Source organism: Pleurodeles waltl, chromosome 9 (genome assembly GCF_031143425.1).
Source record: "Pleurodeles waltl isolate 20211129_DDA chromosome 9, aPleWal1.hap1.20221129, whole genome shotgun sequence".
Classification (NCBI taxonomy): domain Eukaryota; kingdom Metazoa; phylum Chordata; class Amphibia; order Caudata; family Salamandridae; genus Pleurodeles; species Pleurodeles waltl.
The window spans coordinates 218,465,759-218,492,605 of NC_090448.1; the positions used below are offsets into that span (position 1 = coordinate 218,465,759).

Genomic DNA, 26,847 nt, shown 5'->3' on the forward strand with positions numbered 1-26,847 from the left:
TAAAGAAAATGGCAAAGGGTGGTTTAACAGCTGACGACACATAACTGGAAAGGATTAGAGAGGACCTGAGGGCAAAATACGAGGGTTACCCGAGTGAAATACAAAACGCAATCACAGCAATTATGTTGCAAAGCATGAAGCTTAAAAGGTCAATTTAGGATGCTAGGCCTTAAGATGGCAGCAAACTCCCTCAACTAAATCAAGCAAAGGTTATATGAAGGGGGAATAACACTGGAAAAATACTTGCATTAGTTTAAAGGACGAAAGTACACAGTTCTCTCTTGGTGCTATTATGGATGAAAGCGGTAACATGCTACTATGGGACACAGAAGGTAGAGAGGTTCCACTGGTTCTGTGAAAAGTTGTACGATGCAGAACTACAGACCCAGATTCAAATCAAGGCAACACAACTTGATAGGTGGACCTAGCAGAAAACTTAGGTCAGCCCATCACAACAGAAGTAGTTAATACAGGCATTTATGGGGCCTTAAAACTTTCAAAGCATCAGGAATTGTATTAACTCACTTCTCTATAAAATCTTCTGACCCCCAATATTTAGAACTGCTAACTAGTTTGCTCAACTCTTTGCTGCTCAGGATGGAGTTTCTTCCCTTAAAGGTGGAAGTGAAGATTTTGGTAAACCTAAAACTGGGAAGGAATGGGAGGGCTGTGAGCCTACAGGTCAGTCTCATTATTGACAGCTGATGCCGAGATCTGTACGAAGATTTTGGCAAAAAGTCTCAATGTATCCTGCTACAACCGATAAAACAGTTTTTTAGCAGGTGCGGAGTCATCAAAAATACTAAATTAATGCTGCATTTCTTATCCGGTACACTCTGTTAGTGTAATGGAGAGGTTACAGTATAAAAAATGTGAACGCACATATATGAAAACTTTTACAATATGAGGCTATGTATGATGCCCACAGAATGCTTTTTGATTTGATGCAGGTGTTTGCAGAAGCTTGTAAGCAACATTGATGATTATTTGCTTACAAAATAAAACGTTAAAAAAAAAAATGCAAGTAGGAAAAGAAACGTTTCGCTAAATTACTGTGAAAGTTTAGGTAATATTTCTTTTAAGCATTGTTTCAACATTGGTGGTCAGGCTTTTGGTTTTGTCAATGCATGTCTTGTTTTGACATTGCTTTGGTACAACATTACTGTTGTGGGGGCTGCCAGGCACTCACCATGGTAACAAACTCTGGCGAAAAATTTAATAATTTTTGGTTTCAAAAAGCACACATTGCCCCAGGAGCACTGAACAAAACCACGTTGTGTGCCAATAGGCTCCCTGTGGAAGAATAGAATGCTATCACTCACAGTAAATCCAGCCGATGAATGGATAGCGAGAGAAATAGAATTTTAATAAAAGCAAAAGGTCTTGGTTAACACCGGAGCTAATTAGGTGCCCAATTCTCAGAGAAAGTCACAAAAGTGCACCCATTAGTGCAGAATTATGGCTTTCATGTATTCACAAGCTTTTACAGAAGTAGACCAGAAAATAGCACTCCTCAAAAATATTTGTAAACTATATTTTAGCACAAGCAGATATGCATGTGTATATTTGCTCATTCAAAATGTATTGAGCGTTTTCAAGTTCATTTTCCCTTCAACCGCTTTTTTCCCAACCTTGGAAGAACTTCTATGTATGCCCTTGGCAGGAATAAATTTCCAACCTTTCGTAGTATGGAAACGTTTAGAGGAGAGCTGGTGAAAATCCTTAAAGCATGCAAGTTTAGTAGGTTTGCACAAACTCAAAGGCATTCCAAACCTGGAACTACTGCTTCCTCCAGCCCCAGTATGAACATCTGCCGAAAGGTGGCCAAATAAGGAAATTGTTAGTATTCAAGTCCTACTACAGTATTAACCCTGGCATAATCAGAGAGGCTATCATCAGAGCTCTTAAATAATGAGTTTGCTGCCAAAAGTTGTCACAGCACTACATGGCATCAAAAAGAAGTAGTCATTTTTTTTATTACGGGACAAGATTTATGAAGCAACCTGTCCCATGGACAAGTAGATATTTTATTATATTCCACACCCCTGAGAACAGCTTGATGAATTAGATGAGCTTAAACAAGTGTTGGGTTACCAAATTAATGTAACCAAATCAAAGGCCCTGGTCCTCAAAGTTCATCCAAGTGCACCTATCATACTGAAAGGGGCCCTTCCACTTCAGTGTAAAGAAATGTATATAAAATACTGTGGGTCTGCCTTACACCCATATATCAGGAACAGTTAGCTGCAAACCCCTCACTTCTACAAGAATCAATTCCAAGAAACTCACAGAGGAGGCATAAAGTACGTTTAATATGGATGAGTTGCAAGGTGTTGATCACAATGATAGCACTCCCTTGGCTTTTTGCCCCTCTTCCAGGTGCTGCTGGTAGCGCATGTGCCTTGTAATTCATTATACAAACAGAAGCAGTGTCTTGTTTATTAGGCAGGGACCCCTAAGAGAAAAAAAAAGAGGATAGGGCAGGGACAGTGAAAAGCTCAGGAGTCCTAACCACAATAGCAAAAGCCCTGGGATGTGATTTGCCTTAAGAGTCGGGAAGGGCTTGACCAATCACCGTTCTCCCGTTAGCCCCCCTCTTTGGAAACTCAAGATTTTCAGCCATGGTTGGAATGGGGAGCATTCTGTCATTTGGAGAGCAACATATACATTAAACTGGACGGCCTACTTAATGAAGGTGTAATAAAATAATTTGAGCAACTCAAGGTAGACTTCAGCAAAGAAGCAGGTGAATCACTCCATTACACATAACTGTTCCTTTGGGCATTACATCACCCTATTGAGGTAGAGACCTCTAGTTATCAGATTCTTTTTTAAAATCTATTACAAACAATAGCTACAGAAGAACACTTGACAGTAGATCTGTACCAGATTTTAACCTCAGTGGAACAACCCCCTAAATAAAACATTCAGGCTGTCTGAGAGGGGGAGTGGGCATCATACTATGTGATATGGAATGGCCCAATGGCATACAGTGTATCTCAAAGGAAGCAACTAACATTGATTGAATAGTCAGGCTTGGAAATGTTGTATAGATGGTACTACAACTCGATCAGGTACATGCCTTTTGACTCCTGATGGGATAGGTTGTGGTGCAAGGGGCTTAATAGCCATATTATGTGGCAATGCCTCAAGGTTAGAATATCTGGCAGGAGAAGATAGACAATAATGCTCTAATTTAACATTAGGATCCCTCCCTCAGTCCCCAGTGCGTTGCTGGGTTGAATGCCGCAAGAGGGCATGGAACCAGCAAAATCAAGATTGAAACTATGTTCATTTGTTTGGCTGTGTCAGGGATGCAGAATCTGCTTGTTCACTTTAAGACTTTCTGTTGTGTTCTGTCTTACACTCCTTTATGTGTGCTCGTGCCCAATGTTCTCCTAAATTGATATGGTGGATCACCATTTAGCAACACAAAACAAAAACCACTGGAGTGGTATCTACAAGAAACAAAACATACAACAGTATTTATCTGGATGGCTCACATATCTAAGCTTTGTCAAATGAGTATTTCATGTTATCCATTAGTGTGAACAATATGGACAGACTACTCTACATGCAAATTTAGTCACAGATCTGTACCAGGGTCCTGTGACCCTCTACTACCAACCTACTCATGTCATTCTGCCTCATCCAAGGTGCATGGGCACTGTCTCACCTCTCCCTATTCCACGTTTCTCAGTGGGGATCATTCTACCCTTGAGGCTGTTTATCATCCTTTAGCGCTCCTCAGCCCAATTTATTTCAGTTCCTTCTTTTGCCAAGTCCTGTTTGCCACTACTACTCTCTGGAAGCCTGCGTCTTGCTCAATGCTGACCCTTTTGACATCGATCTCTGCCTACAATTGGTTTAAAGGGACTGAAGCCTGCAGTTTCCATGTAAAATGCATGGATTGCTGATATGAGTTTAGGTGGGGATATCAATCAGTCAAGTGTAGGCTGGTTTACAGGAATCTACAGTGCCTTCATATTATTCCTAACGTGCAATGCTTATTTCTTTCCAGAATTACTCCTTCATCACATATATACCTGGCTGTGAGAATGTACTTGCTCATTCTGAACCTGGGGGTGCAGCTCTGCTATTGGAAAATATTTTTTTTTAAATCAATTCACACCCCGGGTAAAGTAAAAGTTAAAAACGGTGTGTAGTAATTATATAGCTCTTCAATCCCTGGCAGCACAGCATTCAGGATAATGTGCTGCATGGCTACACACTTATATGGTTGAAAAGGCAAGACGTATTGGCTCTGCCAATACTTGTTTTCTGTTTTTGGTTTGCCAGTGCTGAGCACCAGCCCATTTATAAAGTAGGCAAGGATACCCTTAAGCTGCACTGTGTGGGTCTCTCTAAGTCGTGAGGAGGTTTTGTAAACGTTCATCAAAACGGTGACAGTTCTTTCCCAGCCTCCTAGATGAATTACATACAGAAAGATACGGTCATTATATTTCTGTTAGATATAAGAAAGAGATGCAGCTTTGTTGTTTCTACATTTGATGTGGCGGAGTAAAATGGGTTGCTTGTAGGTGTAGAGCCATAAAAATCATTGAATATTGAAATAACATTACATTGGAAACAAAGAAGAAAGATAATGCATTCAATTTGTTTCCAGGTTAACACTGGAATATAGGACTGGTTCTGAGGCCTTCCATGGGTAATCTAGACCGTGTCTTAACATGAAAAGTGGACCTATGCCCCAAAACTCTGAAAGATTGGTAACTCATTCAGTAAAACACTTCCGACTGCTAGTCAGAATCAGAAGGGGTGCGGTTTGTGATTATTATACCGAATTTGGTAATTACAAATTGATAAAACAAACACAATTAGAAATGGTGTTACTTGTACCGGAATGTGAAGCAAGACGTGTAATAAAGAGTAATATTGTGTAAAAAAAAACATTTGGGGATCGGAACCATTGCAAAATAAGGGTAAAATGTAATTAATTACATAGGATCCTTACTGTGCTATGGCTGGCGGTTTCCGATCTAGGAACTGAAATCATGGACTTATGTAGCGGTCTGGACAGTTCTTTTTTTATCCATGCTCTACTAAAGATTTATAATTAACTTCTGAATTACCATTCAGAGAATATGTTGTAAATCTCTTTAGACATATGCTTCTCTGGAAAGACTACCACTATTACCCATATTACAAGGTGCAAAATGTTCATTCCTAACCTTGAGGTATGTCTATACCTCAAGGTTAGGAATGAAATTTGACCTTCTAGCTCAGCATGCAGGAACATATTCAACACGAACACTGTATGCCCCAAAACAATCGTAATACACATTAAATGCTTTGGAAAAATAACATATAAAGTGTTCTTTTGCACGAACACTGAAAATTTCTACAAAACGGTGCCTAATGTTTTAGTGTAACTATAAGAACATGTTCTTAAAATGTACGTGTCTGTAATAACAATGTTGGGCTGTGCATATGTTATCACGTGTGCTTACAGCTAGAACTCTGTCTTCGTTATACAATTGTGTTAAGAACAAAGGTCACTTTGCTGACAAACAACGCCTTGCCTAACTGGTGATGAACAGGTTCAAACTGGAAAGGGGGTGTTCGTGCCACGGCAGGAGAAATTACAGAGGTCGAAGTACAAAGGATCAGTTTACAACAGCAAGGACTCCACAAAGCGCGCACAATAAATTTTTGACAAGTTGCTCTAGAACAACTTGTATAAAACACTGTGGCCTTTTCTGCCAGAATGAGACAATTGTGATAATGGCACAATCTCAAAAGCCCCGGCAGAATATCCATTGAGGGAAGAGTTAAGATAATTAGATAGCCCCATAAAAGCAGCAGCTTCTAAACAAGCATTGGCAATGCCAACAGGTCTGTCTTTGATGGAATGTTGAAGAGTAATGTAAAACATAAGTAAATAGCATTGGAATAGATTTATGTTTGTATGGAAGTAAAGAACTGTAGAATAATGTTGGTTTAAGTTAAAAAGGTCAGGTGATGCTTGTACTGTCCGGCAAGACCTCAAAATCCATGTAGGTTAATGACAACTCCTCCCATCTTTGCTGCTGCCAGAGTAAAACAACATAAATTATCTAGTTATCTAAGACACTCTAATGGTATTTCAAAATCATGTGTGCCCCCTGAAGATTCAAGCTTAGGCAGCTGGATAAACAAAATGATCACAGTTGTGTAGAGAACAAGCACTATTTGTGGAAGCACACAACTTCTGCCCAATCAAAACATGTACTCCTAACTCCCAAAATGTGGGCAGAGTCCCTCTCTAGTGTTTCTCACATGATTGTCTAGCAACCACTGTGTTGTCAAGCCAGACCATAAAAAGATATGTACCCATTTCAAATATACCAACTCGTGGAGAGGGCATCTGCCTCCTCTGAATCAGCTTTATGCTACCAGTAGGCCAAATTACATCAAGCGATTTCAGATGTCCCCCTCTCAACAAACCTTCACATAGCTCCAAAAAACGACTCCTCCTGATTTCCGCTTGCTAACCTTGCCAAACATACCGCTTCATCCACTGCAGGAAATGAGAGGGAGCAATATTGACACCAGCTCATTTATCTAGGCTTGCCCCACTTAAATATTCTTAATTTGTCGTGGTGTAATTTTTTTGACACCTGGACACACTGAGCACCATGTGCATATTTTCTGCCTTCCATGTGAAGCAGCAAACTGGAGGGAGAGGTTCTCGCTTTCGCTTCCAGCTAAGTACAAAAGAAAGGCCTTGTTTAAAGGGGCATTAGCCCTTCTATTGTTCGAGTAGCATTCTAGCTGAGAGCTATCTGAAGCCGAACACCATGATGCCAATCCTAAGAAGGGCGGCAAAAGCACACAACTTGTTATCACTTAACAAGTTTTAAGAGAAACTATGATTTGTAGGCATGTTTTTGAATCTGTGCAACCCCTGTATGTAAGTTAAGTACGCGCTGTAAGAACGAGGGATGTACATATCTGCATGAGTAATTACACTAATGACGGTTTAGTTAGCACTCATTTTTTTTTTTAACTGAATTTCTGACAGTGTTAATAACATCACACAATTTACATAGGCAATAAATCTGAAAAGTGTGTAAATCAATGCACAGGAAGTGATATACGAGGCAATGAGGGTTACAATGCGCAGTAGCCACATATCGTCGATGTATGTGGGCATGACAGGTTAAGAACAAATGGCCTGGAGAAAAACAAACTCAGGATTTAGAAAGTAACTCAGCGGTTGGGGTTTACATTTACTAATAAGACTTTATTAGAACCCAAAGGAACAGTTTTAGCAAAACGTAGACTAATGAAAAACCGAGGTAAAATTAAGATGCCTAGTAATTTTTATTCATCTTGGTGATGGCCGTTCGTAGCACACTGTGCTGTATTTGAAGGATTGCAGCTTATGAACCGCAAGTAACAAAAAGACCTCTTTGAGAAAAGCCATAACCCATTGAGCCACCTCCATAAAACACAAATCTCTTCTCTAGATATTACACCAAGTGCTTTGCAGCAAGCAGATCTGTCTTTGCTGCCAACGAATTTCTTTGCAGCAGAATTGTTTTAAAAATAAATGTATACGCCGACTGTCGTATTCCCTTTCCATGACACCACCCCTCGTGACAGTACTCCCTTTCTGATGTCACACTTGGACCCTCAATTTATGAGTTCCGGGGCCATTTTTCCCATTGCCAGCCCGACACCATCCTTCGTCGACGTTTGACGGATTAGGAAATAAACCACTGCCCCGTCATTTATTAGAGCTACGGCGCACAAGCACAATGAGGCGGCAGGATCTCTCTGGGAACATGGGAAAAGGGTTACGCCAGAGACCATTTACGAGATGTGTGAAGGCAGGAACACGGAAACGTGAGACACACTAGGTGTAAAGTATAGTGCTGAATATGAGAATAGTGCAACAGCTATAGATCCATACCTTCGAAACTAATGGCATTTAGTCTTCTCTGAACCACTTTAACTATCTGGTCATATTCGCATATCCATTATGACAGATGGCTCACACACGTATACAGGTATCCCTCAGATATATACTGGGGGTCTCGGGTTACACTCGGACACACAGGTAAATGGATCACACAGATTATTCGGACAGCTGGCTTCACACATACACTGGAGGTCACACGCGCTGGAGGTCCTGGATCAAATACGTTCCTCGGAGCAGCCTGGTCAAAACAAAAGGGCCATCAAGGGTGACAAACTCGTACTCTCACAGCTATAATTAATACATTTTAAGAATAGGAACTCACTGATAGAGGAATTATGTTAACACAGAATCGGATAAAATAGACCCAAAACATCTATAGGGTGAAGGTAACGCCGCCACACAATTACAAATCACATACACACACTTCAAACGTGTACACTATGCAAGCTGCACTCTGAAGGACACATGCTAGCTTGGCTCTGGTGTTCGCAATACCCAAGACATTCTCTTGGCTCGATCGGAGCTGAGCTTGCCCAGTCTACTTACACGGAGCTTGTGCTTACCTGGCAACTGCTCAAAAGACACCTCTTTGCTGCTAAGTTACGAGCAACTTTTCCAGCCTGTCCTGCCATGGATGCCGCCATCTTCAACCGGAAGTGAGCTAGTCCAAATGTCAGAACAGGCAGAATGAACGTGGCGTGCGAGACGTGCCTGGCACTGGAGGCGGAGCGCTAGAGAGCCGGACTGTTTGTTCCTGTATCGACTTCTTGTCGTTAACGTCCTAGGATAGAATTTTCTATAATGCTGTGCTGTCACAGAAGCAGCTAGCGTAAGGCTGCGTTAACTGCAGTTTGTTTTATTATAAATGTTCTAGTGTTACCATGAGGGAATTTTGTTCAGTATAAATGGTTACAGTTAATGAAATGCATTAGACGGGTGAAAGAATTACAGTTCCATGTAGGAGGGAGCTTGCGCTGCAACCTCATGTTATGCGCCCAATTTACAACAAATATCAATTAACACTTAACAAATTAAGTCTCAAATAGTTCATATAGAAGCACAATTTTTATTTAGGTTTCGAACGGGGCTTTCCCCAGCAGAACCCTCTCTTGATAACGTGACCAGATTTTTAGAGCAAAAAATCCGGACGCCCATTCATAGACAGAGAAATAGGACTAAATCGTTGCCATCGCCAGCTGACTACAATAAAAACTTCCAAAATATACATTATTCATGTTAGAAGTGGGCGAGATGCTGAAAGCTCGAGCTAGACTCAAGTGTGGCTCAGCTTGAGGTCCCATTGGAGCCTCGAGCTAAGCTTTCATGTGGGCTCTGCCTACCACCTGTAGCAGAGTACCCTGGCCTCCCTCGGCTATCTCTGCTATGTGTGTGTGTGTGTGTGGCCACCTGGCATTGAGGCAAATTCTGGACAGGACTAAAAAATTCAGGACAAAGGGTCAAAATTCAGGTCAAAAATGTAAAATTTCCTAGCTATCATGAAGGGAAGTTTCAATTTTATTACAAGACCGGAGGCTCATATTATGCAGTCTTTTCTTGCTTTAATTTTAACAGCAGCCAAGAAGAAAAACTACATTTCCCAATAAAAAAACTACAAAGTGACATCATAATGGAACCATCCAATAGGACGTCGTAATGCACTATTAGTATCCTGACTGCGAACAACAAGTCCTCTTTTCTTGCTGCTCGTAGTCAAGATAAGTACCAATATTTTTCGTCCTCCATATAAATGTTGAATGTTTATTAATGATGTATTTCATGATGTGTTTATGTGTTTAGGGTACGTTTCTCTTTACAGCGCGCTCCGTCTACTTCTAAATTGTTTTTACTCTTGTCAGCAAGTCTTGGAACGGTCGTTTTTCACCGTTGTAGACGCGCATGTATGCACGCGCAACCGGCGTGTCATCCATCTTTCTTGACAGCCGGCTGCATTCCTGCATTCCTTGAATTCCACAGCTCACATCTTGGACGCATTTCTTTGTTTATTTAACGCACGTCTATTAGCGGTTCCTTTACCGTTAAAGACGCGCGTCTGCTCCCATTTCCTCACAGCTTTTGCCTCGCGTCTCCTGACGCATTTTCCTTTGGAAGTGAGAGCGCGCTGTGTGCGCATATAATCTAATTCCCTTTTATTCTAACGGGCTCCTAGGGGAACAAACCTTCCACCTTTCTTTTGTTTTTTCCCCTAATTTTCATAGGTGTTTTTCTTTGCCCTCAATTTCGTTTATAATATATATTTTATATATAATTTAAGAGCTCCTCATTATGGCTGAGGAGGAAGAATCCCAATTTCTTCAGGAATCACTGAAGTCCTTCATTACAGATTCTGTCCAGAAGGTGGTTTCTGTTTCTATGCTGGACGTATCTAAGAACCTAGAAGCCTCTCTCTCCAAAATTATTTCTGCTTCTCATTTGCCTTCTACGAAAGGCAAGAAACGTGCGGTTTCCCTTCCGGGACCTTCAAAAGGCATTTCTGCTGGTCCTTCCACCCGAGAGGTATCCAAATCAGGACCCCCTTATTCTCCGCTCCATATTACTCACGTAAGAGACACTGATGATGACGATGATGAATCTCCCAGTCATACAGATGATATGGATGGATCTTCTGATCCCTTTTGTTACGGGCCTCCGGAGAAAAGGCGTAGAATTTCTCCCAGTGACAGTGGTGACGTTCACCCAGTATCTCAGATTTTGGTGGACCATTCAGGTGAACCCTTGTTTGATCCTTCCCTAATGGTTCATCCAAACTCTAAAGAATGGTATCCTGCTGACCACGTTGCAGACTATGGTGGTCATTCTAACCCTGGTGGTAAAAACCACCAGGGCGAATGACCGCGGTAGCACCGCCAACAGGCTGGCGGTGCACCGCTGGGCATTCTGACCGCAGCGGTTCAGCCGCGGCCAGAAACGGAAAGTCGGCGGTGTACCGCCGACTTTCCGCTGCCCTTGAGAATCCTCCATGGCGGCGGAGCACGCTCCGCCGCCATGGGGATTCTGACACCCCCTACCGCCATCCTGTTCCTGGCGGGTCTCCCGCCAGGAACAGGATGGCGGTAGGGGGTGCCGCGGGGCCCCTGGGGGCCCCTGCAGTGCCCATGCCAATGGCATGGGCACTGCAGGGGCCCCCGTAAGAGGGCCCCAAAAAGAATTTCAGTGTCTGCCTAGCAGACACTGAAATTCGCGACGGGTGCTACTGCACCCGTCGCACTCCAGCAACTCCGCCGGCTCCATTCGGAGCCGGCTTCATCGTTGCTGGGTCTTTCCCGCTGTGCTGGCGGGCGGCCTTTTGGCGGTCGCCCACCAGCACAGCGGGAAAGCCAGAATGGCCGCCGCGGTCTTGTGACCGCGGTGCAGTCATTTGGCGGTAACCGCATGGCGGGCGGCGACCACCGCCCGCCGCGGTTAGAATCACCGCCTATGTTTCCTTTTTACTACGCCATCCTTTAGACAAAGGCGGTGATTCTAACCGCGGCGGGCGGCGGTCGCCGCCCGCCATGCGGTTACCGCCAAATGACCACACCGCAGTCACAAGACCGCGGCGGCCATTCTGGCTTTCCCGCTGTGCTGGTGGGCGACCGCCAAAAGGCCGCCCGCCAGCACAGCGGGAAAGACCCAGCAACGATGAAGCCGGCTCCGAATGGAGCCGGCGGAGTTGCTGGAGTGCGACGGGTGCAGTAGCACCCGTCGCGAATTTCAGTGTCTGCTAGGCAGACACTGAAATTCTTTTTGGGGCCCTCTTACGGGGGCCCCGCGGCACCCCCTAACGCCATCCTGTTCCTGGCGGGAGACCCGCCAGGAACAGGATGGCGGTAGGGGGTGTCAGAATCTCCATGGCGGCGGAGCGCGCTCCGCCGCCATGGAGGATTCTCAAGGGCAGCGGAAAGTCGGCGGTACACCGCGACTTTCCGTTTCTGGCCGCGGCTGAACCGCCGCGGTCAGAATGCTCAGCGGTGCACCGCCAGCCTGTTGGCGGTGCTACCACGGTCATTCGCCCTGGCGGTTTTTACCGCCAGGGTTAGAATGACCACCAAAGTTTCTTGCAACAAGCTTAAATCCGAATGTCCCCGTCCCTCCTTGCCCGATAATATCACTGCTACACCCACCATTGACCCCAACATGCTTATGTTTTTCACTAAATTTGGTAAAGACCCTAAAAAAGGTGTCAATAGAGCTTGGTCAGGCTGCCAAAACAAACTTTTAGATTTGGTGGGTCCCCTCACCAGAATTTTTGATATGGCGGAGGAAGCCAAGATGGACAATACGCCAATTGATCCGGTAGTCCTTACCAACTGGGCGCAACGCGCTATCTGTATGCTGGGTAATGCAAACTCCCAAGATTGTCCATCGAATGAAGGAAGAGTCTCCTGCTCAAGATTGACCCTAAATTGACTTCATTAGCCTCTAAAGATGAGGGTCCTTTAGCTAAAGGCCTTTTATTTGGAGACTCCTTCATTAAGGAGTTGGGCAAATACGTCTCCGCCTTTGCCTCCCTGGACAAGGCTCATGTTTCTATTAAGAAGATATTTTCTTCTCTGTTTTTTGGCAGGGCTGGCAAAGGCAGGAGTCGCTTTGCCGGCCGTTCCCTCAGAGGCCATTATGCCAATCGAGACTCCTACAATCAAAAAACCCAGCTTGACACCTACTCAGGATACAAGCCGCGTTTCTACCCCCGCCGCTCGAGAGGCTATCGTCAGAGGGGATACATCAATAAAGGAGAACAAGTCTCCGGTAAGTGTTTTCAATTTTGGCCTTCCTCCAGTAGGAGGCTGACTGGCTCTTTTTCTAGACTCATGGCGTTTTCTCACCTCAGATCCCTGGGTAATTCAATCCATTCAGGGTTACCTCTTAGAGTTTTATCAACCACCAACTCAGTCCCTTCTCCCTCTTCCCCTTTCCCCTAGTGTTTTCTCAAGAACAATACCAACTGCTCCACGACGAGATTCAATCTCTCCTCGCCAAACAAGCCATAGAGTCAGTGCTTTTCGACACTTCGGGCTTTCTCAGCACCATTTTCCTGGTGCAAAAGAAAAATCAGAAGTTTCGACTAGTTCTAAACGTAAAAAATTTCAACAATTTTGTGGTTTACCGACATTTCAAGATGGAGACCATTCTTCACTTCAGGGATATTTTACTTCAAGGCGACTGGTTGGTCAGACTAGACCTTCAGGATGCTTACCTCACGATCCCAATTCACCCCTCACACAAAAAATGTCTTCTATTTCAATGGCACAACTCTTTCTACCAATTCAAAGTTCTTCCTTTCGGGCTCTCTTCGGCCCCTTGGTGTTTCACCAAGATCCTCAAACCTGTAGCAGCTTTTCTCCGCTCCCACGGTGTTCGCCTGATTCTTTATCTAGACGATTTTCTCTTGATGGCACAGTACAAACGCCTTCTCCTAGTTCACTTACAGTTCTGTCAAGATCTTCTTCTCAAATTGGGTTTCCTCGTCAATTTTCAAAAATCATCCTTGGTTCCAACTCAAAAGTTGGAATTCCTTGGTTTTCTCATAGATACTACTCGTTCAATTCTTCAACTTCCTCAACACAAGGTCTCCTTAATCAAAAAAGAGATTCGTCAATCCCTCTCTCTTCCTCACATCTCCCCCAGAACTCTGGCTCGCCTTGTGGGTCTCCTCGCCTCCTCTATCCAAGCCATTTTCCCGGGTCCATTGCATTATCGCCCCTTCAATGGTTGAAGATCTGTCATCTTCACAAGGGTCTGGCCTATTCCGATCCTTTGGTTCTGGACTCCGAGTCCAAAGAAGAGCTTCTCTGGTGGTTGACTCACCTAGCCGCCTGGAACGGAAGAACCATTTTCTCTGCCGCCCCAGATCTTGTATTAGAGTCCGATGCAAGTCAGACAGGTTGGGGCGCAAGATGTGGTCAGTTCTCGACTGGAGGCGCATGGTCTCTGAAGGAGTCATTCTTGCACATAAACAGTTTAGAGATGCTTGCAGGTTCCTTTGCCATCCGCTCATTTACAAAAGACAAGGTAAGCTGCACTATTCTTCTCAGAATGGACAACCTAACAGCCGTCAGATATATCAACCATCTAGGGGACACCAGGTCCAAGATCCTCTCTACCCTGGCAAAGCATCTTTGGGAATACTGTCTCTCTCGACAAATCTCGGTCAGAGCGATTTACCTACCGGGCGCTCTGAGTACAGTTGCGGATTGGTATTCCAGACATCTTCACGATTCCAGCGACTGGCGGTTGCACCCTTCCATATTCAGTCATCTTACTTCCCTCTTTGGCATAATGTCCATAGACCTTTTTGCCTCTCGCCTCAATTCTCACCTTCCTTTCTTTTTCAGTTGGAGACCGGATCCCCAGGCTCTCGCCACAGACGTTTCCTTCAGATCTGGCCATCGTCCCTTCTTTATACTTTCCCTCCCTTCCTTCTCATCCCTCGGGTCCTGGCACATGTATGCAGACAACAATCTATACTGGTCTCAATAACCCCATTTTGGCAGGCTCAACCTTGGTACCCAAACTTATTGGAATTAACAACCGACCATCCTGTATGGCTTCCTCACTTTCCCGATCTCCTCTTAGATCCCCAAGGTCGGCAACATCACCTAGTTCTCAACAAGTCTTTGTTTCTCATCGCTTAGAAGATTTCGGGTCGTCCTGGAGAACCCCAGGAATTTCAGAGGATGCTCTCAGACTCATCCAACAGGCCAGAGCCCCTGGTACCTCAAAGGCTTACAAATCCACATGGGCCATTTGGTCCAGCTGGTGTTTGGACAGGAATTCAGATCCCTTTTCAGCTAATGTAGTGTTGGTTGTGAATTTCCTGGCTTCATTAGCCTCCCAAGGTAAGGCTTGTCGTACTATCAATACTTACAGATCTGCCATTTCCGCTGAACATCATAGAGTTAACGGAAGACCAATTGGTGAACATCCTCTCATCTGTCAACTTTTAAAGGGAGTAAGATGTGTTTTTCCTCCAGCTCCTAAATATAACGTTATGTGGGATGTCAATCTAGTGTTGAAATTTATTACAGCTTGGCCAGATAATGAATTTCTTTCCCTCAAGCAACTATCTGCAAAATTGACTATGCTTTTGTGTCTAATCTCACTTAAACGTGTTTCGGATGTTAAAGCCCTGGATGTTACCTCCTTTTTCTTCTCCCCTCTTGGTGTTTCTTTTCAAGTCAGAAGACATACTAAGACTAATTTGGCATCGGTTAACTACCCAATTTTTCCTTCTCAACCCAGGTTGTGTGTTGGCAATTGTCTTAAAGCTTATGTGACCCGTACTGCAGAATTGAGGTCATCCTCTTCCTCCCAATTGCTTATTTCCTTCCAGAAACCCCATACACCTGTCTCTGCTCCTATCCTAGCTCGTTGGGTTAAATGTATCATGTCTCTAGCTGGGATTGATATAAACTCTTTTGGAGCCCATTCTGCCAGAGGTGCTATGGCTTCTCGGGCATTTTGGGTGGGATCCTCTTTACAGGATATCCTCAAATCTGCAGACTGGTCGAATGAAAGTACCTTTAGAACCTTTTACTGTAAACCAATTTCACATGTTTCAGATTCTGTTATTGCTATGCTTTAAACACGCATAATATGAGCCTCCGGTCTTGTAATAAAATTGAGGTTTTCCTAGCCTTGGTGTCTGAAAGGCTAGATTTTATTAAAGACACGGAGGCGAGTATTATCCCGCCACTGGTTTAACCCTCCCTGTTCCTTTATTTCAGTGCCAACTCCTGCTCCCAATGTTGGCTCTTCCTGATTTACGTAACGATCTTCGTCCAACACTGGACTCCGTCATCAGAGGACATCCTTCCCGGATTCCTCTCTACATTCGCCATCTTCAAGATTGCCTTATAGACTTTGTGACTTTGATTTCTGTTCTTTATGTCATTTTGTTGGTTACTTCTCCTCTTTAGTAGTTCGCATCAAGAAAAGAGGACTTGTTGTTCGCAGTCAGGATACTAATAGTGCATTACAACGTCCTATTGGATGGTTCCCTTATGATGTCACTTTGTAGTTTTTTTGTTGGGAAATGTAGTTTTTCTTCTTGGCTGCTGTTAAAATTAAAGCAAGAAAAGACTGCATAATACTCGCCTCCGTGTCTTTAATAAAATCTAGCCTTTCAGACACCAAGGCTAGGAAAATCTCAATTCTATTAAGGACACGGAGGCAAGGATTATGCAGATCTTTCTTCACTTTTTATTATACAGCAAGTTCAAAGTTCAAATGACAAAAACATTAAAACCACAAATCCCATGAGTCCGTAGTCATGGCAACCATAAACCAATGAACAACGATAATGCTGACAGTATAAATGCCTCCAAGTAACATCATCCTCCCTCGACTTCACTGCGAAGGGACATCTGAACATCAGGTAGTCGCTGTCTCCGGACCTAAGAGAGATTGTAAACAGCATCAGCCAACCCGAAAGGTAATACCAAATAAATATAACTAAACCCAGGAGAAGCATGAGGTATACAATGCAAACAATGTATAGAATAAACTCACAACCTGGTATCTATACATAGAGTCACATATCCACTCGTAAACAATGTCCAACACATAGACAGAAATCATTAGAAGCGGATAATTCACTCCGAACAAAAGCAAGTATACCACCTTGAACGTGATCCATCTGTCCTCTCCGGGTGGGAAGGAACGGATTGTGTGACGGGTGGGATAATCCTCGCCTCCGTGTCCTTAATAGAATTGAAACTTTCCTTCACGATAACTAGGAAATTTTACATTCTATAGCAGGACCGGAGGCGAGGATTATGCAAGTTCAAAGCTTACTCACCACTAAGGAGGCCGCCTCATAGATCGGTTTAAAATAAAATTTCTTGAAAACCAACTCTGAGGACCAATCAGCTGCACTCATGATGTCCTCCAGCCTACCACCTACTTGTACCGCCTTAGAGGCCATGGCACCTCTAGTCGAATGGGCTCCGAAAGCCTGAATGTCCACCCCAGCTTCTGACAGGATCCATTTGATCCACCTAGCGATGGTAGTCGAAGAAATCGCCTTGAACGGCTTCTTCAAGGAAATCAATAGCTGGTTTTCACCAGGAGGTCGAAGGGCAGCCGTCACCTCTTCGTACGCCTTTAGGCAACAAACTACGCATAATTTTGGGGCAAAAGGAAACGCCGGATAAGACACTGATCTAGTATTACATTTCATCCTACGGGCGATCAGGAAGGTAACCCCTTCAGGGGAAAAAACCTGGACAATACGTCAAGAGCTCGAACATCCGACACTCTTGCAAGATATGAGACACAACAACATTGCTAACTTAGCCGATAACTCTTTAGTCGAGAGGAGAGAATTATCCTGCCAAGAGGATAGCAAACGCAATACCAGGTTAACATCCCACAGTTCCGTGTATCTGGGCTGAGGAGGGCAGGACAGGCAAACACCCTTGAGTAGTTTGCACACCCACGGATGATTTCCCACTGGGTAGCCCTCCAAAGGAGGGTGTCCGGCCGAAATAGCGGACCTAAAAGAATTTACTGTGCAATACGATAGACCTGACGCTGCCAACTCCGCCAGGAAATTCAGCACATCTGTAATGTGGGCCCCCATGGGATCTGTATGGTTGTCCAGACACCAGCGAGACCATCGAGACCAAGCTGACTTGTATCTTTTGCCAGTCCCTGGAGCCCAGGCCTGAGAAATGAAGGTTTGAGCCTCCTGTGAAAGTCGGCAATCATGCCAGCGGCTCCGGAAATCCTCCAGGCTACCAGCTGCAGGTGACCCTGGAGCACTAGCGAATGGCAGTGGCCCGAGGGGTCCCGAAAGATAGAGGGGTACAACGGGAGGCGAAGAGGGAAATCGCACGACAGTTCCAGAAGGGTTGGAAACCACGCCTGAGAGCGCCACAGAGGAGTCACGAGGATAATCTTGGCTTGTTGTCGACGTATTAGAGATAGAACTCTCGGGATCATCAAAAACGGGGGAAAGGCATAACCTAGGAAGGGGCTCCAGGTCTGTTGGAACGCATCCACCGCCTCCGCTCCCGGGTCGGGACGGCAACTGAAATAGCGAGGAAGATGCGCATTCCACCGTGAGGCAAAGAGATCCACCGCACAGGGACCCCGATGAGCCATGATCACCTGAAAAATTGCCGGATCCAGCTGCCAATCGCTGGAATCCGTCAGAAACCTGGAATTCCAGTCTGGCGTAGCGTTCTTGCTGCCCGGGAGATACTCCGCAGTGACTGATATCTGGTGCGCCAGACAGAAATGCCAAAAATTCTGACCGGGTGCCCCCCAGGCGGTTGATATACTGAACCGCCGATATATTGTCCATCCGAAGAAGCACCACACAAGAGACCCTGTCCCGGGTCATGGATTTGATTGCGAACGAACCCGCTAGGAGTTCCAGGCAATTGATATGCAGGTTGAGTTCCTGGGGCGTCCAACGACCACCGAAGGAAAGATCCCCGCATCGGGCTCCCCAACCTAGTAGACTGGCATCCGACTCTATGATTAGATCGGGAGCGGAACCTAAGATGGCCCTGCCGTTCCAGGCCTCCATGTGGTCCAACCACCACTGCAACTCCATCTTGGCCTCCAAATTGAGGGTAATCCATTCGGAGTAAGTCAGCCCCCGGCACAGATGATGCGCCTTGAGGCGCTGGAGAGCCCTGTAATGAAGAAGGCCTGGAAAAATTGAGCACGATCCTCAGCTCCTTCTTGATTTTCACAATCTTCTGGAGCGGAAGACTCAGAGAAGCCGCCTGGGAGTCTACCAGGAAGCCCAAGAAAGTCATCATTCGCGAGCGGGTCAGATAGGACTTCTGGAAGTTTATCACAAACCCCAGATCCTGCAACAGCGCAATAGTCGTGTTCACATTGAAAATAAGAAGAGGTTTGGACTGGTCCATCAAGAGGATGTCGTCCAGGTAGATAATGAGGCGAATTCCCCTCGAACGAAGGAATTCCACCACTGGCTTGAGAAGCTTGGTGAAGCACCAAGGGGCTGAGGAAAGGCCGAAGGGAAGAGAGGTGAACTCGAACACCTGTTGTCGCCACCAAAATTGCAGAAACCTGCGATGCGGAGGGAAAATGGGGACCCTGAGGTACGCGTCTTTGAGGTCTAGACGAACCATCCAGTCCCCCAGGAGTAAAATGTCCCTTAGGGGGTGAATACCCTCCATCTTGAAGTGCCGATAAACAACCCATTAGTTGAAGGCACGCAAATTGATCATCGGGCAAAAACCTTTGTCCTTCTTCTCTACAAGGAAAAGGTTGCTGACAAAACCCCTTGGATGAAGCGACGTGGGACAAATAGCGTATTTGCGCAGGAACTCCTGTACCTCTGCGTCTATGAGGAAGGAGTCTGAGTCCGAAAAAATCATAGGCTTGGGAATCGATTCCTGAACTGGGGCCCCCCAGAACTCTATGTGAAACCCTGACACAGTCTGCAAGACCCATGCGTCTGAGGTGAGGAGTTCCCAGTTGTGTCTGAACCAGCAGAGTCGCCCTCCCAGTTTTTGAGGGAAAGAAGGGGTAATCCTTACCCGAGGTTCGTCCTGGGGCATTGGCTGCACCACGGGCTCCTCTACCCGTTTTTCTTCGTCCTTTACCCCTGTTGGGGAAGAAAGTTCCCTGACGACCGTCTTGCCAACAAACTGCCGGGAAGTTTCAGGGCCTTGATGGAATTGGCGGCTGGAAGAGCGACCCTTTCCTCATCCGGCCCCTCCAAAAACCTTTCCGGGAAAAATCTTCTTTATCGAAGATTGGGCCTTATCCAGGGCCGAGAAAGTGGCCACAAATTTCCCAAGTTCCTTGACGAAGGGGTCACCGAACAGATTCCCCTGCGCCACCGCCCCTGCCTCCGAAGATGACAGTTCCCCCAGCTTGGGGTCAATCTTAATTAGCAGGGAACGGCGCCTCTCCGCTGAAATAGCGCAGTTGGCATTTCCGAGAAGACATAAAGCCCTCTGGGCCCAACCTGCAACGACTTCTGTCTAAAGAGGTGTACTTGACAATTTGGCCCGCTCGGCCAACTGAATAATTTGAGTCAGTGGTCCAACTACGTCCAGGAGTTTATCCTGGCACGCTCGCCAAGACCTATCGATCCCTTTTTTAGGATCCTTCACATACTTCCCAAAGAAAGTACATAGTTTCGGGTCTATCTCCGGGGTGGCAGCCACCCTATCAGGGAGGGTAGGACGGGGGCATTCGACTCGAAGCCGCGCCCGCACGTCCTTATCCAAAGTTTGACGAAGTTTACCCGCCACATAGTCTGCCACCTTGGGATCCGGGTGCCACTCAGATGAGCGGGGGTGGTATATGCCCTCCGGCTCAAACATGTCAGAATCTGACTCTCCTGGATCCTGGGATTCCGGGAGAGAGGCTCCCGGGCGCCACGGACGACCCGTTTCCACCTCCTCCACTGAGGAAGAATCCCCCTCAGAGTCGTCAACCATGCCCATTGAACACCCCAGAAGGAGGTCTGATTTGGTGTGACACCTGTCACCAGTAACCCCGGGCATAGAACCCTCCCGGGAGGGTAAACGCAGTTGCGTGCTCGCACTCTTATCGGGGAGAGCAGAAAAAACCTCCGCCTCCCCGAGGTGCCCTGCATCACGCTTGCGTGGTTTCCTGGGGGAGGCCCCATGGGCAACCCCGTCAACCCCGTCACGCCTGGCCCTCTAGATACCTGTGCGGCCAACTGCGCCATGCTCTACTTAATAGGAGCGAGAGCCTGTGCAATGGCCTGCGACAGGGCGACATCCACCCAAGGGGGGAGGGCGCGGAGAGAAGGAGCCTCAGGCGACATGAGGGGGAAAGAGTCCTGATCCTGGGCAGGTTGCATACTGCTCATGAGGGAAAAGACAGGAGAAAAAATAATACACCCCGGAACCTTGTGTGGTAACCCCCTCCTACTCCTGTCCCAGAAAGAGCTTAAAGCCCACCAGCGGAAAAAACGGCACACAAAAAACCCCGTGTGACGGTGCAGGTCGAGCGTACCTCCCGCTCAGGGTAAATCACCAAGATGGTGTCACAGGAGGGGGCAAAACACCGGGCATACAAAATTTTGCCCTACTGCGTTATAAAACGCAGCGCCAAACGTTAAAACACTTGCGCGCTGCGAACACGAATATAGAACCCGTGACGCGCGCCCTCTAGAGGGTCCGACGCGTCAACGCAATGCAAACGCGCTCGCGCTTACAAACCTACCGCGCGCGTGTAGCAACAGTGTTGCTACAACAGAAAAAACTCCTGAAAGTGAGAGGAATAATCTGCGTGACGCACGAGCCAAATTATCAAATACACTTCGTGACAAAGTCAAAAGAGCGTAGAGGCAGAAAGGCACTTATCTGTCACCGCGAGCAGTGAAGAAAGAGGGAGGATGACGTTACTTGGAGGCATTTATACTGTTGCCATTATCGTTGTTCATTGGTTTATGGTTGCCATGACTACGGACTCCTGGGATTTGTGGTTTTAATGTTTTTGTCATTTGAACTTTGAACTTGCTGTATAATAAAAAGTGAAGAAAGATCTGCATAATCCTTGCCTCCGGTCCTGCTATAGAATTCAGGACACAAATTCAAGAACATCAGTTTTACAGACACACACAAGAGAGTCCATGCGTCACTATGTTGTCAGAGCGTTTATATACTCTTTTTTTAACATGGCACTATTTATTCACTGTGGTCTTTTTGTGATTGCCTCCTGGGCGCTACATTCAAGTGTCACATTACGTCCTTGTTCAATAGTAAATTAATGTCCTTCAGTACTGCAGCAAGGCCATCAACCCTACCCAAATCTACCCAATCTTTCTTGAAGAGAAAATAGCAGCAACATTTTGATTATGTTTCTGAACATTTTAAAACCCCTGGCAAACAGTTTGGGAAACATTAATGTAATTAAAATTATGCTAGCTTAAACAAATTGAACAAAAACATCTGGTTTACCCCAACCGCCCATGGACTTTCAACCTAAAAAAAATGTAAAGAGGCAGGGTGATGGTGTGGGCAACAGTCTCGCACCTAATGCTAGGATGTGGGGTACCCACAACCTGTCTGTAGTCTCACATCACTAGTGTGTATGTCTAGGACTCTACATTTATCTCATAAATAGGAGCCCGGGCTACCAATCAAAGGTAATAAAAGAGGAGGATGAAATCGAGATCAAATGGGAGATCCACAGCAAGTGATTCAAAGGGTTGTTGCTAAGAACTATATAAATAAGGAGGAGAAGAACAAGGTGGGACAATTCCTAAAATCAGACAAGATGGGTCCACCAAGACTATCGGAATGTATTGGGTACCTGGGGAGTTGTCTCTGCACACAGGAGAGAAACAGAAGAGGCACTGTCAAGTGGTTAAACAAGCAACACCCATCCACCTTGGCAAACTCTTCTGGTGCAATGGTCCGCTGTTCGTGCATGTGAAGGGTGAGCAGGGGCCAGACCCCTTTGCAAGGTTGTGCAAGGCTATTGCCCGATTTGTCCATGTCTTTAACTGGTTTTGAAATTGAGCAAAAGCCAAACTAATGATCTGGGTTATCCCTAAGTGTCACGTACACATAGAGTCTTCAAAATATTTGGGATGTAAATTGCACAAACAACATTTTCATTTTTAAAAATGTAATTAGTGTTTCTTTAACATATAGCACTGTTTTCCCCTTGATATACAATTAGATCTCAGATTGAACTGGGAACTAGTTACCTTTTGATACCTAATGATTAATATCTACCATTCTCCCACAGATTTGCAGGATGGAAATCTCGGCAGAGCGTCACGGTCCCACCAAGCCCAGTTTGCCTTTTGGTCTTCTGTTTTCTGTAGTGGGCCACGTGGCACTAGCGAAGATGGTGTGCTACCCCAATGATAGTATTATTTTGCAAACCTTCCCCTGCTCATCCTTCATTCCTTTTTCAGACATGCCACACATCTGATTTGGTCGCTGCGGCGCCGTCAGGTAGCGCTTTCCACTCTATAGCTACCCATGACTGCCGGTGGATTAGGTCTTCTGGACTTAGAATGCTATTATTCAGCTGCACGGGTCCAATCGGTGGCTCGTTGGCTTTCTGCCCACCTCCCTGCATGAGATGGTGTTTACCAGTAAAGACTTTTAAGGAAGGCTTAATGCACTGCTCATTGTTTCCTACTGACCATTCTACGGATCACCATCTGGGGTTATCATGCACAGCTTTCTCTTGCCTTGCTAGAACCTGTAATCTCACTGACACGAAGAAACCCTATGCTCCTACGCTACCTTTTGCTAAGCCTTCCCACTCGCACAGGATGGCTGTGCTTAGAGAAACTCCATCAGTGGCATGCTGCAGGTATCTTAAAATTGGGGGATTTGTTTCTGAACGGCGACCTACTAAATTTCCAAACCCTTGTGGCAGACTACTATCTCCACTCTGGTCAACTCCTTACTTAAAACCACCTTAAATAATCATTAAATGCCCTATTTCATATCTGCCACCTAGCACGAACCCTACAATAGGTGTGCCAGAAGCTCTACACCTTGGAACTATGGAACTGGTGGCAAACTGATAGAATGGGTGTACGGTTTTTTTCCTACAACATGGAAACCACTTTTTGTCATATTATCTGGGTGACTGATGTGGCCAGACCTCTGCAAGATAAGGACTGGACTAAAATACGTGACTTTCCCCACAAAGTATCCCACGGCTGTCACTTGAAGTACATTTGTTGTGCTTCCTTGTGAATGCATTCCACCCGTTGCTGCCATTGGCCTGGTGTATTGTAACTCTCATTTTGTTGCTTTCAATTTGCTGGCTTTATTTGTTTTAGGCTGTGCAGCTTTAGTTTGTCTCTTCCCTTGCCAAAACATTATTTATAGTATCCCTCTGAGTGCCCCCTTTCTGTAAACAGGCCTGTAAATCTTGTTCTTATCACAGTTGCTGTGCATTTAAAGAACAAAGTCAAATGTCAGGCTCTGCCTTCGGTGGGAACTTACTGTTTACTTTTCTTCCTCTGACTTCAAAGTGAGAGGATTTATGCAACAATTTTGCAGGATACTGGGGTTAGGAAAGAGTTTTTTCTATCACATGACAACATTTAAATAAACTTCAGAATATATCAGCATTAGGAGTACAAATGAAGCACATTTTTGTTAAATGTGTACTGTGCTGGAAACAAATACCTTTATATGATTAAAACAAATCATTGCATTAGGTGATGCAAATTCCACACATCATCGTCTGTGCACAGTAGTTTGATTTGAAAAACTGTATATCTGTGCAAAAGTAATGGTCATTTAAATCAAAAATGTGTTCTCTGTAATAGCAGTGTGTTACCACACCATGCATACTCCACTCCACTTTGCTCTGCACCACTCCATGCCACTGCACCCTACTCTGTATCACTCCACTTTACGCCACTCTATGCCACTGCACTGCACTCTTCTCCATTCTGAACCACTCCACGTTATGCCACTGCACTCTATGCTACTTCGCACTATGCCTCTCTACTCCCCTCTGTTCACTCTACTCTATGCCACTGCATTTTACGCCTCTCTACACCACTGCGCTCTGCTCCTCTGCACGTATACCACTCCAGTGTAGGCAACACCAATCTAGTCTGCACAACTCCACCCTATGCCACTCTGCAACACTGCACTGTATGCCACTGCACTCTAAGCTAATACACTCTATGCTAGTGCACTTTACTCTGTAACACTCAACTCTATGCCCCTACACTATACATCAGTACACTGTACATCACTCTAATCTACTCTACACCTCTGCACTCTATGCCACGGCACACTACACCACTTACCTCTATGCCATCACATTCTATGCCACTCTATGCATCTCCACTCTACCCTGCACCTCTCCACTCTAAGCCACTTCACTCTACTGTGAAACAATCTACTTTATGCCACTGCACTCTACCCTGCACCCCTCAACTCTATGCAACTGCACTCTGCTCTGACACAATCTATTCTACGCCACTGCACTCTATGCCACTCTGACCACTGCACTCTAGTTCAATGCATTCTACACCACTGCACACTGACACTCTACTCTGCAACACTGCACTGGCCACCACTATACTCTACACAACTCTACTCTGTACTACTACATTCTTCACCAATACACTCTATTCCACTGCACTCTCTGCCACTCTACTCTGCCGCACACCACTCTATGCCACTGCACTCTACACCAGTGCACTCTAAACAACTGCACTGTATGTCACTGCCCTTTCCTCTGCACCACTGTACTCTATGCCACTGTTCTCTATACCACTCAACACTACTGTGCTAACACTCTACAACTCTGCACTCTACACCACTCTACTCTGCACTACTGCATTCTATGCCACTGCACTCTATGTCACTGCACTGTGCACCACTGCACTCTATGCCACTGAACTCTAGGCACTATACTCTACTCTGCACTGCTACTCCACTCTGCACCACTCTTTGCCACTGCACTCTATGCCACGAGTCTACTTTGCACTCCATGACACTGCACCACTCTGCATTAGTGCACTCTCTGCCACTCAATTGTATGCCACTCTACTCCATTGCACTCTATGCTACTCTACCCCATGCCATTCTATGCCACTGCACTCTGCGCCAATTCACTCTAAACAACTGCACTGTACGCCACTGCCCCCTACTCTGCACCACTGTACTCTATGCCACTGCTGTCTGTGCCACTCTACTCCACTGTACATCACTGCACTGACACTCTACTCTGCAACATGGCACTCTCCGCCACTGTACTGTACACCAATCTACTCTGTACTACTGCATTCTATGCCACTGCACTCCATGCCACTCTATTCTGCATCACTCCACTCTATGCGACTGCACTATACTCTACTCCGCACTGCACCACTCTACACTACGCCACTGCACTCTCTGCCACACAAGTCTACTCTGCACTCTATGCCACTGCACCACTCTACACTACTGCACTCTCTGCCACTCTATTGTATGCCACTCTACTCCACTGCACTCTATGCCACTCTACTCTGTCTCACACCACTCCATGCCAACGCACTCTAAACCACTGCACTCTACGCCAATGCACTCTAAACAACTGCACTGTACCCCACTGCACTGTACTCTGCACCACTGGGCTCTACGCCACTGCTCCTCTGCCACTCTACTCCAGTCCACACCACTATGCCACTAACGTATAGCCATGCTGAACAGCAGGCACTCTGGTGTGCAACATGGCTAAAACACATTAGCAAAGCCAATAACTCTTGCGTAGAAGAGACCTATTGGCTTTGCCAATGTTCGTTAGTACTATGAGGTACCGAGGTCCCTGAAAGAACTGTGAATGTGTAAGTCCTTATTTTAAACATGCATTAGCACCTCGTCAGGGGTAGTAAGCGCTAAATAAATATAATAAAGGCTGGTACAAAATGTGCAAATACATTTCGGTTATATAAAAAAAGTGCTTCTCAAATACAGATTTGAATAATATACAGTTTATACCTAGTACTAATATTTTTTATAACACTCTTCAAAACCACACACTACACAGCTCACTTTGAAACGCCATTTCAGTACCTCTCTAAAAGAAAATATGTTTGCCATCAGAAAGCTTCAAGTGACTCCTTTGGTTAAAGTCAATGCAGGTTTTCAAGCCCCTTTGCATTTGCAGATATACCAGTTGCCCACATTTGCATTTCTTTAGAGAAGGAAACACCCTGGCAAGAAGGTCTGTTTCGTATCTGTCTTCCCTCGCTCCCTCAGAGCACAGGAGACTCCCTAATGTTCAATCCACCTGGGGAAACTAATCTGCCTGTGATTTCGCCCTACCATCCATTGCCCTTTTGGTGAAAGGCTAATATTACGGACTAATGCCGTCCGTTAAGGCTTTCATCACGGACAACGGACAGAAGGGCGAAATTACGGGCAGTCTGTGAAAATTTATGGGCAGGTCGTCACCCTATATATATATATATATACATA

General features: G+C 45.6%; 1 protein-coding gene across 1 annotated transcript in view; it reads right to left on the bottom strand.

Annotated features, from left to right (window-relative positions):
- SUCLG2 (succinate-CoA ligase GDP-forming subunit beta) overlaps positions 1-8,647 on the bottom strand; it is a 449,139-nt gene extending 440,492 nt beyond the window's left edge. Inside the window, exon 1 of the mRNA XM_069206576.1 lies at positions 8,491-8,647. Coding sequence (XP_069062677.1) covers positions 8,491-8,571 — 81 coding nt within the window. The 5' untranslated portion in view covers positions 8,572-8,647. The remainder of the gene's footprint in view (positions 1-8,490) is intronic.
- Between the last annotated feature and the right edge of the window lie 18,200 nt (positions 8,648-26,847).